Source organism: Nerophis lumbriciformis, linkage group LG27, assembly GCF_033978685.3.
Source record: "Nerophis lumbriciformis linkage group LG27, RoL_Nlum_v2.1, whole genome shotgun sequence".
In the NCBI taxonomy this organism is placed as follows: domain Eukaryota; kingdom Metazoa; phylum Chordata; class Actinopteri; order Syngnathiformes; family Syngnathidae; genus Nerophis; species Nerophis lumbriciformis.
Genome location: NC_084574.2, coordinates 18,443,201 through 18,458,237, shown reverse-complemented (window position 1 = coordinate 18,458,237; position 15,037 = coordinate 18,443,201). Strand labels below are relative to the sequence as shown.

The following is a 15,037-nucleotide window of genomic DNA, read 5'->3' as shown; positions in this document are numbered from 1 at the left end:
ATTCTTGTTAGGGGACATTTTCTTTTCTGAGTGAAGCTGAAGCATTCAGGCATATACTGACTGTATGCAGGGTCCTGGTTTGGTCTTGACTGAGTTTCCTGATTGTGTTTGAATTCAGATTTGGCAAGAATGAAGACAATTGATCAATATTAATTTAGGAGTGAAACTATATGCTTCAAAAGTATGAACAGAGTTCTGAAAAAACATTTTATTATTGCTCTTCAGTAGATTCCGGTCCAGAGGATGAGCCAGAGTAGGTACAGCAGAACACTTGAAGGAGGGAAGCTCTTAAACAATTTCAATCAACTGTTTCATTCAAGTAGAGGAGCATTGTGCAGCAAAATATCATCAGGGCCGTTTTTGTGCGCTCAGTATTGCCTGAAGCAGCGTAGTAACGCTCCAGGCATCAGGTCAAGTTCCAAAAGGCGTACAAGTCTTCACACAAAGACTGCCTCTCTTCCTGAGCCGTGTGGTTCCTCGGCTGGTGGAGCATCAACACTTTGCTTTCTCAAAGCAGTCATGACAGGCCTGCAATGTTTGCAAGGAAGCGCTGAGCCCACCACTCCTCCAAGTCCATGGGGACAAAGTCTGTGTAAAGACAACAGAGTGATGTCATGTTCCTTTACTGTGCAGACGGTACACATCCATACACTCACTGCTAAACATTCATTTAAGCAACAACAAAAAAGGAATCACAGGTTTACTTTTGAAGAAGATTGTCAGCACGCCACAGGTTGTTCAGATACAAAACAAATGTTCATGGGCCTCTTCTAGAAAACTGCATGGAATTCTGATAAAGTCTCAGTATTTCAGAAAGCCAGCTGCGTGTACACACAAAAAGTCTGGCGTACGCACACCTTCACACAATGTGGAGGGGAAGTATGCGACACGTCATCCCCTCTTTACTCCATAGAACAGGGGTGTCAAACTCAAATACAGAGTGGGCCAAAATGTAAAACTGAACAAAGTAACCTTTTAATAGGGACCCAAACAAGTTTTGCATTGCATATTGAACAAGCAAGGCTTATATAACTTTATAGTGACATGCAAAATCGAATTTCAAATAATAATAATAATTAAAAAATATCAATGGCATATAAAATACAATTTAAATAAAAATTTAATGTCTCTTTTCTATTTGCAGCCTTCTGAGGTAAATATCAACATTAACTTTTTCCACAGGCTAATAAATTAAAAAATAAAATAACAATGAATAAACCAACCATTCAGGACTTTAAACTGCTCAGTTTGCAACACACTGATCTAATCTGATGTGCCAAAGCCAGATACCTGCCATCTTTGATTGGATGCTAGTTCATTAATGTCGGGGCTCAGGCTTTGAGCTGAGGCAACCTTCATTATCGAACGAGGGTGTTCAACAGTCATTATACCTCGTAGTTCACCCGGACCACAGTCTTGAGGGCGTGCCTTAAAAGCACTGCCTTTAACGTCCTCTACGAGCTATCGTCACGTCCGCTTTTCATCCATTCGAACATCGTTCAGGCCCAGTCACAAGATATGTGCGGCTTCTGTACGCACACACGAGTGAATGCAACGCATACTTCATCAACAGCGATACAGGTTGCACTGAGGGTGCCAGTATAAAAAAACTTTAACACTGTTAGAAATATACGCCACACTGTGAATCCACACCAAACAAGAATGACAAACACATTTCGGGAGAACATCCGCACCGTAACACAACAGAACAAATACCCAGAATCCTTTGCAGCACTAACTCTTCCGAGACGCTACAAAATACACACCCGCTACCACCAAACCTCCCCCCCACACACACACAGACCTTGTAGCGTCCCGGAAGAGTTAGTGCTGCAAAGGGTTCAGGGTATTTGTTCTGTTGTGTTTATGTTGTGTTACGGTGCGGATGTTCTCCCAAAATGTGTTTGTCATTTTTGTTTGGTGTGGATTCACAGTGTGGCGTATATTTCTAACAGTGTTAAAGTTTTTTTATTTGGCTACCCTCGGTGTAACCTGTATCGCTGTTGATGAAGTATGCGTTGCATTCAATTGTGTGTGCGTGCAGAAGCCGCACATGTAATGTGACTGGGCCAGCACTCGGACTGGCTGAAAAGCAGACCTGATGATTATCGGGAGGGGCGCTAAAGTTTGGAAGACTCTCGGAAGGGTTGGTAAGTATTAGAATTAGCGGTGAATGCGGGCCGGAGTTTGACACCCATGCCATAGAAGGTCAAAGTGACTTAAATGCAACATTTCACCAAGACACAATTGCATATTTGTTGGAGAGGTGGACTCACACAGATCTTTAAAGTGGTCACATATCCAATTAGACATTTTCATATTTATCTTTAGATTTGTATCGAACTGCGGCAACATTTCAGATTGAAATACATGGTAAATGGGTTATACTTGTATAGCGCTTTTCTACCTTCAAGGCACTCAAAGTGCTTTGACACTATTTCCACATTCACACACTGATGGCGGGGAATAAATAAAAGCTGCTTATAATAGCAAGATCTCAGACCTCTCTTTCAAAAAAAGACACATCTCGTGACTTATTCTGATCTTGTTGGACACTTGGGGCGTGATTTACCAAGCTCCAAATACAACGTGCTAAACAAGCACGTGCAATCTATTAAATTGTGTGTATTACTAGTGGCTGTGTTGTGTGTGTGATCTACTAAGACTGCATGTACAATTGATAACTGACTGCTTTATACAAGGATTTTGCAGGTACTACGCAGCTTTCACTACAGAGACATTTAATCATGTACTGCACATTCATGCCATCATGCTCCTACATGTGTTTTTAAACATGCAGCAATACATACATCATTTAGTATGCTATTTAATTATATATGCATTCTCCTCCCAGTAATGAAGGTGTTCTAATAATCAGCATATATTCTGCATATTCATGAAGACAACGCACTAAATGATTAGCACTCATTTTACTCATTTAACAGACCCAATCCTAGTAGATCAGCTTTGCGTGTGCTATCAAGTCTGCACATGTTTTAATACATGCACACCTTTAGTAGATGGGGACCAACTTGAAAGTATAGCTTTTAACCCAACCACAAAAAGAAACGACAGAATAGTTAATTCGTATTTCTAAATATTACTTTTACTTCATGTTTTTAGCTCACTTTCTGGTTGTAGACCCTCCTGCACCCCCTGCCACAGATAGATTGCACTCAAGGGAGCCTTTATGGAACACTAATCTTTTTGAGTATTGGTCACATTTGTAGTCACCATCCAATCAAAGATGCTTGAGGTGGATGAGGTGAAAGATCACACATGCACTTCTTTGACATGGAATTAGTCCAGTAGTGTCTTTGAAGGTTTGTGGGAGTACACAAGCAACATGTTTACTAACGGGTGATGGTTGTAGCGCAACCATGGCCGAATGTGACATTTTATAAAATATGCTTGGTAATGTTTCTAAAAGAGAAAAAGTAAATAAAGAAGCAGGTACTTACTCTTCATGGCAGTACTGGGAATCTTCTCTGTGTACTGAACGGGTCCTTGGCTGCCCGTCGAGTCCTTGAAGTCTTCATCGCCCAACTTCTGCTGCACATCTCGCCATGCTGGTGGAAACACAGAAGACTTGATGAACAACAGGTAAACAAGGCCTAGATAACATGAGATGGAAAAGGTCTAGGATCAATTAGGCTCTGCTTCTTCCTACTCCTTTTAGACCAGTGGTTCTTAACCTGGGTTCAATCGAACCCTAGGGGTTCGGTGAGTCGGGCACAGGGGTTCGGCGGAGGTCAAGACACATCCGACTCATCGTGTCAATAAGAACTTCTCCCTATCGGCGTATTACGGATACGACAACAGCAGAAGTCAGACTGATTTGCAGGTGTGTAATTTGTTGCGAGTTCATGCACTGTGTTAGTTTTGTTGTTTGAACAAGGTGATGTTCATGCACGGTTCATTTTGTGCACCAGTAAAAAAAACATGGTAACACTTTAGTATGGGGAACATATTCACCATTAATTAGTTGCTTATTAACATGCAAATTAGTAACATATTGGCTCTTAACTAGTCATTATTAAGTACTTATTAATGCCTTATTCGACATGGCCTTATTATAAGCCTAACCCTCTAACCCTGGCCCTAACCAAATAACTCTAAATTAAGTCTTTGTTACTTAGAATATGTTCCCCTAGTGTCCAAAAAACTCTAAATTAAGTCTTTGTTACTTAGAATATGTTCCCCATACTAAAGTGTTACCAAAAACATAACTTTGTCTTGAATTTGAAAAAACAACAGAATGCACATATGAAACCGGTGGGGTTCGGTACCTCCAAAAAGGTTAAGAACCACTGTTTTAGGGACATGTAATGTGAAACTGTAAATATATAACATACCATATTGCAACTGTATGCAAGTTTGATCTATAAACCAATACCACAACCATAATTGCTGTCATTTAGAAGTGTGCTGCTTCCCACTAAAGATGATTAAACTAACTAGAAACACATTTCAGGCTGATTAAAAGTCGCTGCAACCACAAAGACAAACAATGTTTTTGTGTGAATCAAAAGTGTGTAATTGCTGCAAACACAAACATTTCCACAAGACTGAATTGCAGGACAAACTTGAATAAAAGACATTTTAAGATGAGGAGACATGTATAACTAGTTACTAAGTGGCTGCACTTGACTCTAATAAGTTACTTTTAAATGTTGTGTGCACACGGTGAACTTTGACCCAGCAAGTATGAGTGAACTAGTTGGCTAATGAGCAGACTTTGTATCAGGATTAGAGATAAAGTGCACTTTGTTGTAAGCATGAATCTTATCTAACATTGTCTTTATTGTGGATTTGATGATTTTGGCTCCACATCAGTAAGTCTCATTAACAAGTCATTGATTAACCACAGGAAGTGGATTCTACAAGAGAAGTAATAAGTGAGTGGTGTTTGAAACTTGCATGCACTTTGGACAGACTTGATTTGACTTTTGACCTCTTCGCTATTTGTGTTGCAAATGACACCAGGTCTTACTTACCTTCATATACAAATTTGACGTTCTCCTCGTGCGCAGGTGTGAATCCCTCTGCCGGGCTGTCGACCTTCTGTGTGGACGCACCGTGGTAACGCTTCCCATTGAGGCGGTTGAACACGATCTTTGGGGTTGGAGCACTGTGGTGAAACGTGTCATTAATAACCACAACTATCTACTACAATACCACAGATTAGTCATTTTTTCCTACGCTTTGAACCCTACAGTTTATAAAACGGTGCAGCCGATTTATGTATTTTTTTTCCGCTGACAGCCATAATGCAAATACAAAACCCAAGACCAGTGAAGTTGGCACGTTGTGTAATTCGTAAATAAAAACAGAATACAATGATTTGTTCAATTTATATTCAACTGAATAAACTGCAAAGACAAGATATTTTGCTTTGCATAGTAGAGTTTTAACTTGCACTTACAGATGTAGCGACCAACTGTAGTTACTGACAGTGGTTTTCTGAATTGTTCCTGAGACCATGTGGTGATATCCTTTACACACTGTTGTCGCTTTTTGATGCAGTACCGCCTGAGATATCGAAGGTCACGGGCATTCAATGTTGGTTTTCAGCCTTGCTGCTTACGTGCAGTGATTTCTCCAGATTCTCTGAACCTTTTGATGATATTACGGACCGTAGATGGTGAAATCCCTAAATTCCTTTCAATATCTGGTTGAGAAATGTTCTTAAACAATTTGCTCACACATTTGTTCACAAAGTGGTGACCCTCGCCCCATCCTTGTTTGTGAACGACTGAACATTTCATGGAAGCTGTTTTTATACCCAATCATGGCACCCACCTGTTCCCAATTAGTCTGTTCACTTGTGTGATGTTCCAAATAAGTGTTTGATGAGCATTCCTCAACTTTATCAGGTTTTTTTTGCTACTTGTGCCAGCTTTTTTTATACATGTTGCAGGCATCAAATTCCAAATGAGCTAATATTTGCAAAAAATAAAAGTTTACCAGTTCAAATGTTAAGTATCTTGTCTTTGCAGTCTATTCTATTGAATATAGGTTGAAAAGGATTAGCAAATCATTGTATTCTGTTTTTATTTACCATTTACACAACATGCCAACTTCACTGGTTCTGGGTTTTGTAGTTTTCATAAAACACAAATCCCTCAGTAAATTCACCAAAATGTCACCGTGGACTTATTGAGTGCGTTTAGCTGATTGGAGAGAGAGCTTCCACAGCTAGTGGGTCCATGCTGGTTTTTTGTTTGATCAGCAGTTTAAAAACAATTAAAAAAAGTATGTCAATAAACATTTACATTTTGTGGCTTATAGTCCAGTATGGCTAATATACGGAAACTTTTTTTATTAAAACATTTAGTGGGTGTGGCTTATATCCACACTGGTGCGTACATAACATGCTGACAAGCAGTAACTACTACACATTAAGTGTTTCATACACATGTGGACATTACTGAGTGTCAACACCTGCTGAGACAAGATGGAACAATATTTGACTCACCAGGTTACATTTTTAAACACTGTTCCATCTGGATTATAGACAGAATTTGCTTTGAAATATTTGCTTGTGACCTTCGGATGTTTACAGATCAGAAAATAGTATTTATTACCGTAACGTAACAGGAAGCTCTACCACAAAAAGAACGTTATAATTCTGACAAATACAGTACGTACCCCACATGGTGGGGCTGTTTATAAAGTCAGAGTTCTCACAACCTGCATTGTGCAAAACTGAATCACTCTAGAATTGATTACACAACTTTAAGAGGTGAGCTTTAAAAACATGGCCGCCACCAAGCAACAAATGTTTATTCAACTTTTAAGCATTTGTAATACATTTATGCTTTGGATCACAACCCATAGGGGGCAACATAAATGTCATTTACATTTATATAGAGCAGGATTCTCAAACTGTGGTATGCCAAATAATCACCTGATTGAAGTAAAGTGGTTTTATTTTCCTATATTTAAACAGTGTTACTGTTCAAATTGTGTGTAATGGCCAAAAATATTAAATATACTTGTTACATAAAACCCCTGGATTGTTTTAATGAACACTTGGGCCTACTACGCTACTGTATTTTAATGCTGGTGGTGCTTGCAGAGCCAAGTATTTCCTGAGGTGGTACTTGGTGACAAATTGTTTTCGGACCACAGATGTAGAGGAACTAGGTCACACTCTTGGTGTATTAACGACATTTATTTAGTAGAGGTAAATATCAAATAAAAAGTTGTTTATTTGGAACAAATTTTGAAAGCAATATCCAACACCCGAAAAGGAGTCGGAAGAAACCCAACTCCACCTTGAAGCAAAAATTATATTGTTTACACAATACCATATTTTTATAAAGTACAGTTATGTTCATAGTAACAGCAGTGTGTTTAAAAAGGTGAGTAAACCTCAAAATTCTTCAAATAAATTGTATTTTAATGAACACAAATGCATTGGGGACACTGCACATTATATTTCAAAGCCAGAAAATTGGAAAAAAGTAATTTAATTTGATAATATTTTACAGCAAGTTAAGAAATAAACTAAAAAATAGCAGTGTTGACATATTTCTTTACAAAACTCAAATGTACTGTATAAACTAAGAAAGATTTGCAGATTCAACTTTCCTTAGAACAGTGGTTCTTAACCTGGGTTCGATGGAACCCTAGGGGTTTGGTGAGTCGGCTCAGGGGTTCGGCGGAGGTCAAGACACACCCGAGTCATCGTGTAAATAAAAACTTCTCCCTATCGGCGTATTACGGATACGGCAACAACTGAAGTCAGACTGATTTGCAGGTGTGTAATTTGTTGTGAGTTTATGCACTGTGTTGGTTTTGTTCTTTGAACAAGGTGATGTTAAATCACCAAAAATGATTCCCGGGCGCAGCACCGCTGCTGCCCACTGCTCCCCTCACCTCCCAGGGGGTGATCAAGGCGATGGGTCAAATGCAGAGGACAAATTTCACCACACCTAGTGTGTGTGTGACAATCATTGGGACTTTAACTTTAACTTTATGTTCATGCACGGTTCATTTTGTGCACCAGTATAAAAACATGGTAACACTTTAGTATGGGGAACATATTCACCATTATTAATTAGTTGCTTTTTAACATGCAAATTAGTAACATATTGGCTCTTAACTAGTCATTATTAAGTACTTATTAATGCCTTATTCGGCATGGCCTTATTATAACCCTAACCCTCTAACCCTGGTCCTAACCCTAACCAAATAACTCTAAATTAAGTCTTTGTTACTTATAATATGTTCTCCATACTAAAGTGTTACCAAAAACATAACTTTGTCTTGAATTTGAAAAAAAACCATTTTATTTTTCACTAAAGAAGGGTTCGGTGAATGCGCATATGAAACTGGTGGGGTTCGGTACCTCCAACAAGGTTAAGAACCACTGCCTTAGAATCATTAACTAATATTTAGTTGCATAACTACGGTTTCTGATAACTGCTTCACACCTGTGGCACATGGAGTCCACCCACTTCTGGCACCGGTCAACACGTATTGCAGCCCAGGACAATTGTACTACGTTCCACAATTCCTCTGCATTTCTTGGCTTTGCCTCATGAACAGCATTTTTTATGTCAGCCTACAAGTTTTCAATGGGATTAAGGTCCGGGGATTGTGCTGGCCACTCCATTACTTGAATTCTGTTTGTCTGGAACCATGATTTTGCTCGCTTGCTGGTGTGTTTGGGGTCATTGTCTTGTTGAAACACCCATTTCAAGGGCATTTCCTCTTCAGCATACGGCAACATGACTTCTTCCAGTATTCTGATGTACTCAAACTGATCCATGATCCCTGGTATGCGATAAATAGGACCAACACCATAGTACGAGAAACATCCCCATATCATGATGCTTGCACCACCATGCTTCACTGTGTACTGGGGCTTGAATTCAGTGTTTGCAGGACGTCTGACAAACTGTCTGTGGCCCTTACACCCAAAAAGAACAATCTTACTCTCATCAGTCCACAAAATATTACGCCATTTCTTTTTAGGCCAGTCAATGTGTTCTTTGGCAAATTGTAACCGCTTCAGGGCTTTGCGGGGGCTTCTTGCTGGTAGCTTGGCTTCACATCGACGTGGTCTGATCGTTACAGTACTCACAGGCCATCTTAGATCTTCTTTGATCCTCCTGGAGCTGATCATTGGCTGAGCCTTTGCCATTTTGGTTATTCTCCCATCCATTCCAATAGTCCTTTTTCTTCCTCGCCTTTTTGGTTTTGGCTGCCATTTTAAAGCGTTTGATATTTTAGCTGGCTCATTTTCTTCACTTCTTTATAAGTTTTCCCCTCTTTTATTAAATTCTTAATCAAAGAACGCTCTTCTTCTGAACAGTGTCTTGAACGACCCATTTTACTCTGTTTTTCTAAGACAAATGCACAGCCAGCTATGCAGTGTCAGTTGCCTTGATCCTTAAATTAGGGGCACTTGTTTAACACTTTTTTTTTTCCCACATAATGACCTCACTAATTGAACTACGCTCTGCTATTTTTTTGAACATGCCCCTTTCTGTAAATGATTCCGTTTTACAGAATCAGCAGCATGCATGTCATGCCTGTTGAGTCTGTTGGTTTTCTATAACTTTACTAAACATTCTAGAAAGTTACCTGCAGTGTAAAAGTTGCAATTCTAACAAAAACAGTGATTTATCTTGCTAGTGATGTGGGACTGCTATTATTTTGAACACAGCTGTATATCTTATTATATTGATAATTTGCTAGTATTGCAAATCAGATGTGTGGCAATAAATGCTACATGAAATTATTTAACGGAAAAAAATTGGCGTGTGCACAATAAGTACCGTATTTTCCGCACTATAAGGCGCACCTTCAACGAATGGCCTATTTTAAAGCTTTGTTCATATATAAGGCGCACCGCATTATAAGGCACATAGAATAGACGCTACAGTAGAGGCTGGGGTTACATAATGCATCCATTAGATGGAGCTGCGCTAAAGGGAATGTCAACAAAACAAATAGTGATTGTACTGACACTTCTACTTGCTGCTCTCTGTTCAACAACCCACTGTTCCAGTTTGTCCTCAAACTGTAGCCCTCGCTTTGTTGCCTCAAACTCTGTTTAGTCTTCTTTACTTGGCGCAGGTCATCATGTTGCTTCCTCCACTTCCGCACCATTGATTCGTTAATGTTAAATTCTCTCGCTGCTGCTCTATTCCCGTGTTCTACTGCGTGACTGATCGCCTTTAGTTTAAACTCTGCGTCGTAAGCGTGTCTCTAATAGGAGCCATTACGGCAACTACGGGACTTCATTTTCCCCCGTAGAAGAAGAAGTTCTTCTTCTACGGTAAGCAGCCGTAGAAGGGGTAAAATGAAGTCTGTGTAGTTACCGTAGTTGCGAGACCTGTTGTGGCTCAATATTGGTCCATATATAAGGCGCACCGGATTATAAGGCGCACTGTCAGCTTTTGAGGAAATTGGAGGTTTTTAGGTGCGCCTTATAGTGCGGAAAATACGGTAAACAAAAAACTATTGGCTCCCTGTTATTTTATTTGGGTTTTGTCCTCAAAGCATTCCAGTAGCCAGTGACTTACTCCCTGATTCTGTAAATATAAACAAAAACAAAAAAAACTATCGATCTAATCACTTTACTATCATTTATATACTGAAACCATATTAGATATCGATAATGTCGACATCTGGATCGATCGCCCCGACTTTACATTGAAGCGTTAGCGGTTAGCTTCTTGTGTCCTGCTTGGTGTGTAGCATGTTTATTAGCCATTCCTTTTCCTCTCATCCTCCACTGATAATGATACTTAGTTCATTTCCCACCATGGTGGTGAGGATTAGAATCTTAGAAGCGGCTTCACACTGGATAGACAACTCATTCGTTGCAGCTTGTTCTCAAATTTGAGCCGGTGTTGTGCACACTCCTGCATGTGTGCAACAAGAACATTATGGAAATGTCATTGTTTCCCTGAGCAAGCATCCCTTTTTCCCCCACTTTATAAATCGTAAATATGTTTTGTTTAAGGTTAACGGTAAAGTACCAGTAGAGTGTCAAAACAAGTTGTCTCCATATTGAAGCCATTATCATACATCTGATGTATGACACCGAAATAATTCCAAAGTCTGCGAATAAAGAGATATGATCAAAAATATTATTAAAGTAGTATCAAGCTCACAGAGATTCCGGAGCCATTTTGAGATATAATGAGGAAGCCAGTCACATGATCGCGTGAGGTCGTGCTAGGAACCATAGATCCCTTCCCCATCAACAACAACACAAATCATGTAAGAGCCAACAACGACCACTTTGTGGAAAAATATGATCCAGAGCACTAAGATAATAAGTTTAGAAGCCGAGTGCTAAATAAATGCAGCTTTATTGTGACATTAGCATCTGCAGCATTGCTAAGTACTAACATACAAACTAACCATTTTAAACCAAAATAAAAACAAAACATTGACTGTAGTATTTCCACTCTCGCTGGGATGCTCACATAATTCCCTTTTGATGAAGTATTAATCGCAATCCTCACAAAGGGTTAAAAAATAAGTTCCTGCAGGAAGCGTCTTTTGGGGTCTTTTTTTCCCCCATCTCGGGGGATGTGAAAGTCCACCAGCCTGTCGGTCCATGGACACATTTGTCTACTACCAGGTGAGAGCTGCATGAATTATAATCTAGAATTTACTTTTAGCAAATATGAGACAAAATATCTAAAATGAGTTTGACACCACTGAGTTTGTATATTGTCAATATATATGCAGTTTGTGTGTTCACTCGTAAAATAATAAATACACAAACTCATTTAAGTAACAGGAATAATGTGTTCTGTTTAACACAAATATTTGGCTTGACACTAAAAATAAACGACACATTCCAGCCATTTGGAATACTTGGTTGAAGTGAAAGGAGTTTTTAACACGAAAATGTGACGTAACAATAACACACGTGAAAACTGCTGTCTCATGGCTCCCAGGAAGAAGTACTTATTTGGTAGATGTACTTACTTTAAATGAGAAGTACTTACTTTAAGTGAAAAGTACTAACTTTAAAATGAAAAGTATTTACTAGTGATGGGTCCGGCAACACCGATGCATCGGCGCATGCGTCGAGCTCATAGAGCAAAACCCTGTGTCGGTGCGCGTACCGCTTTTAGAAAGTCACGTGACCGATCATGAGCTGTTTCGGTCACGTGACCGATACACGAACTGTGTCGCACTGACGCCTCCTCTGTGCCCTGTGAGCGGGTCTTTTCTACAGCCGGAGAAATAATAACTGAGAAGAGAAATCGTCTAAAATTTAATACGTTGGAAATACTGGGTTTTTTTTAATAAAAATGTGTAAATAAATAAATACAAAAATTCCCAGTCCACAAGCATCCTCATTCACAACACGTTCTCTTAGATTTCCATGTGATGATACATGTTCACATTATTTATTGACTGTATCTAAAAAAGATACAAATATATTTTTACTTAAATGAAGATATGAAATAATCCTAAATGGAATACAATGACTTGGTTTATATTATTGTATATACTAGGTCAGGGGTCGGCAACCCGCGGCTCTAGAGCCGCATGCGGCTCTCTAGCGCCGCCCTAGTGGCTCTCTGGAGCTTTTTCAAAAATGTATGAAAAATAGAAAAAGATGAGGGGGAAGAAATATATTTTTTGTAGAGATGATAAATGCGTTTAAATGTAATATCGGAAATTATCGGTATCGTTTTTTTAATTATCGATATCGTTGTTTTAAATCAATATAAAAAACACAAGATTAATTTACAATTAGTGCACCAACCCAAAAAACCTTCCTCCCCCATGTACACTCATTCACACTCATTCACACAAAAGGGTTGTTTCTTTCTGTTAGTAATATTCTGGTTCCTACATTATATATCAATATATATCAATACAGTCTGCAAGGGATACAGTCCGTAAGCACACATGATTGTGCGTGCTGCTGGTCCACTAATAGTACTAACCTTTAACAGTTAATTTTACTCATTTTCATTAATTACTAGTTTCAATGTAACTGTTTTTATATTGTTTTACTTTCTTTTTTATTCAAGAAAATGTTTTTAATTTATTTCTTATTTTATTAATTTTTTTTAAAAGTACCTTATCTTCACCATACCTGGTTGTCCAAATTAGGCATAATAATGTGTTAATTCCACGACTGTATATATATCGGTTGATATCGGTATCAGTTGATATCGGTACCGGTAATTAAAGAGTTGGACAATATCGGAAATCTGCAAAAAGCCATTATCGGACATCCCTCATTTTTTGTTTTAATATGGTTTCTGTAGGAGGACAAACATGACACAAACCTCCCTAATTGTTATAAAGCACACTGTTTATATTAAACATGCTTCACTGATTCGAGTATTTGGGGAGCGCCGTTTTGTCCTACTAATTTTGGAGGTCCTTGAACTCACCGTAGTTTGTTCACATGTATAACTTTCTCCGACTTTCTAGGACGTGTTTTATACCACTTCTTTTTCCATCTCATTTTGTCCACCAAACTTTTAAAGGTTGTGCGTGAATGCGCAAAAGGTGAGTTTTGTTGATGTTATTGACTTGTGTGGAGTGCTAATCAGACATATTTGGTCACTGAATGACTGCAAGCTAATCGATGCTAACATGCTATTTAGGCCAGTGGTTCTCAAATGGGGGTACGCGTACCCCTGGGGGTACTTAAAGGTATGCCAAGGGGTACGTGAGATTTTTTTTTTAAATATTCTAAAAATAGCAACAATTCAAAAATCCTTTATAAATATATTTATTAAATAATTCTTCAACAAAATATGAATGTAAGTTCATAAACTGAACATCAAACCAAGTAGGCTATTCCATTCATTACAATGCAACAATGCAATATTCAGTGTTGACAGCTCGATTTTTTGTGGACATGTTCCATAAATATTGATGTTAAAGATTTCTTTTTTTGTGAATAAATGTTTAGAATTAAGTTCATCAATCCAGATGGATCTCTATTACAATCCCCAAAAAGGGCACTTTAAGTTTGATTACTTCTATGTGTAGAAATCTTTATTTATAATTGAATCACTTGTTTATTTTTCAACAAGTTTTTAGTTATTTTTATATCTTTTTTTCCAAATAGTTCAAGAAAGACCACTACAAATGAGCAATATTTTGCATTGTTATTCAATTTAATAAATCAGAAACTGATGACATAGTGCTGTATTTTACTTCTGTATCTCTTTTTTTCAACCAAAAATGCTTTGCTCTGATAAGGGGGTACTAGAATTTAAAAAAAATGTTCACAGGGGGTACATCACTGAAAAAAGGTTGAGAACCACTGATTTAGGCTAGCTATATGTACATATTGCATCATTATGCCTCATTTGTAACTATATTTGAGTTCATTTAGTTTCCTTTAAGTCCTCTTAATTCAATTTAATTAATTTTAATTTTTTTGCGGCTCCAGACAGATTTGTTTTTGTTTTTTTGGTCCAATATGGCTCTTTCAACATTTTGGGTTGCCGACCCCTGGACTAGGTCATAAAATCAGTGTCAGTTGAGTCCATAGGTTGCCTGTAGGGATTTTTAATGTCCAGCAGGTGTCAGTATTTAGCGACACAGTATCAATACAGTTTTGTAATGTGCCGAAACGCTTCATGACGCCTCATCAACCCATCACTAGTACTTACTTTAAATGAAAAGTACTTACTTTAAATGAGAAGTACTTACTTTGAAGTGAGCCACGTCGTCGGCTTGTGCTTCGACTCGGCTAATTTGCTGTCGATTTGCTGCGTGGGACCTGAAGCGAGGCAAAAGCGCACGTGGTATAATTGCCTGACGTCACATTGCATCGTCACGTTTATATAGGCAACAGCACGCGCACGCGCGCTGGGCGGGACGCGTCCTCACCTGTCGTCCTCCGTTGTGTAACAAGTTTGCTGGGCCCTCTGGTGATGGTGTACATTATGTGACGACTCCAGCGTCGAAAGTGTGCCACTTCAGAAAAGGAAAAAGACGTCCCGTTCGAACTTCGCCACCGCGGTGGCGACGTCACGCGGCACGAGCCACCCAAGAAGTGTGCGCGTGAGACTGGACT

General features: G+C 38.8%; 1 protein-coding gene across 1 annotated transcript; it reads right to left on the bottom strand.

The window, feature by feature from the left end:
• Positions 1-193: 193 nt before the first annotated feature.
• Positions 194-14,991, bottom strand: mcrip2 (MAPK regulated corepressor interacting protein 2). Its single transcript, XM_061922745.2, has 5 exons — positions 14,851-14,991; positions 14,671-14,740; positions 4,998-5,131; positions 3,462-3,569; positions 194-588 (listed from the first exon to the last, which is right to left on the bottom strand). The coding sequence occupies exons 1-5, from the start codon at positions 14,903-14,905 to the stop codon at positions 518-520; spliced, it is 438 nt and encodes a 145-aa protein (XP_061778729.2). The 5' UTR covers positions 14,906-14,991; the 3' UTR covers positions 194-517.
• Positions 14,992-15,037: the final 46 nt, after the last annotated feature.

Coding starts and splice junctions, on each gene's coding strand:
- mcrip2 (XM_061922745.2), bottom strand. CDS start 14,905: ATGTACACCATCACCAGAGGGCCCAGCAAACTTGTTACACAACGGAGG. Junction 5,132..14,670: donor ACGACGTGGCTCACTTCAAA/GTAAGTACTTCT, acceptor GTTTCACCACAG/TGCTCCAACCCCAAAGATCG. Junction 589..3,461: donor TCCCAGTACTGCCATGAAGA/GTAAGTACCTGC, acceptor GTCTTTACACAG/ACTTTGTCCCCATGGACTTG.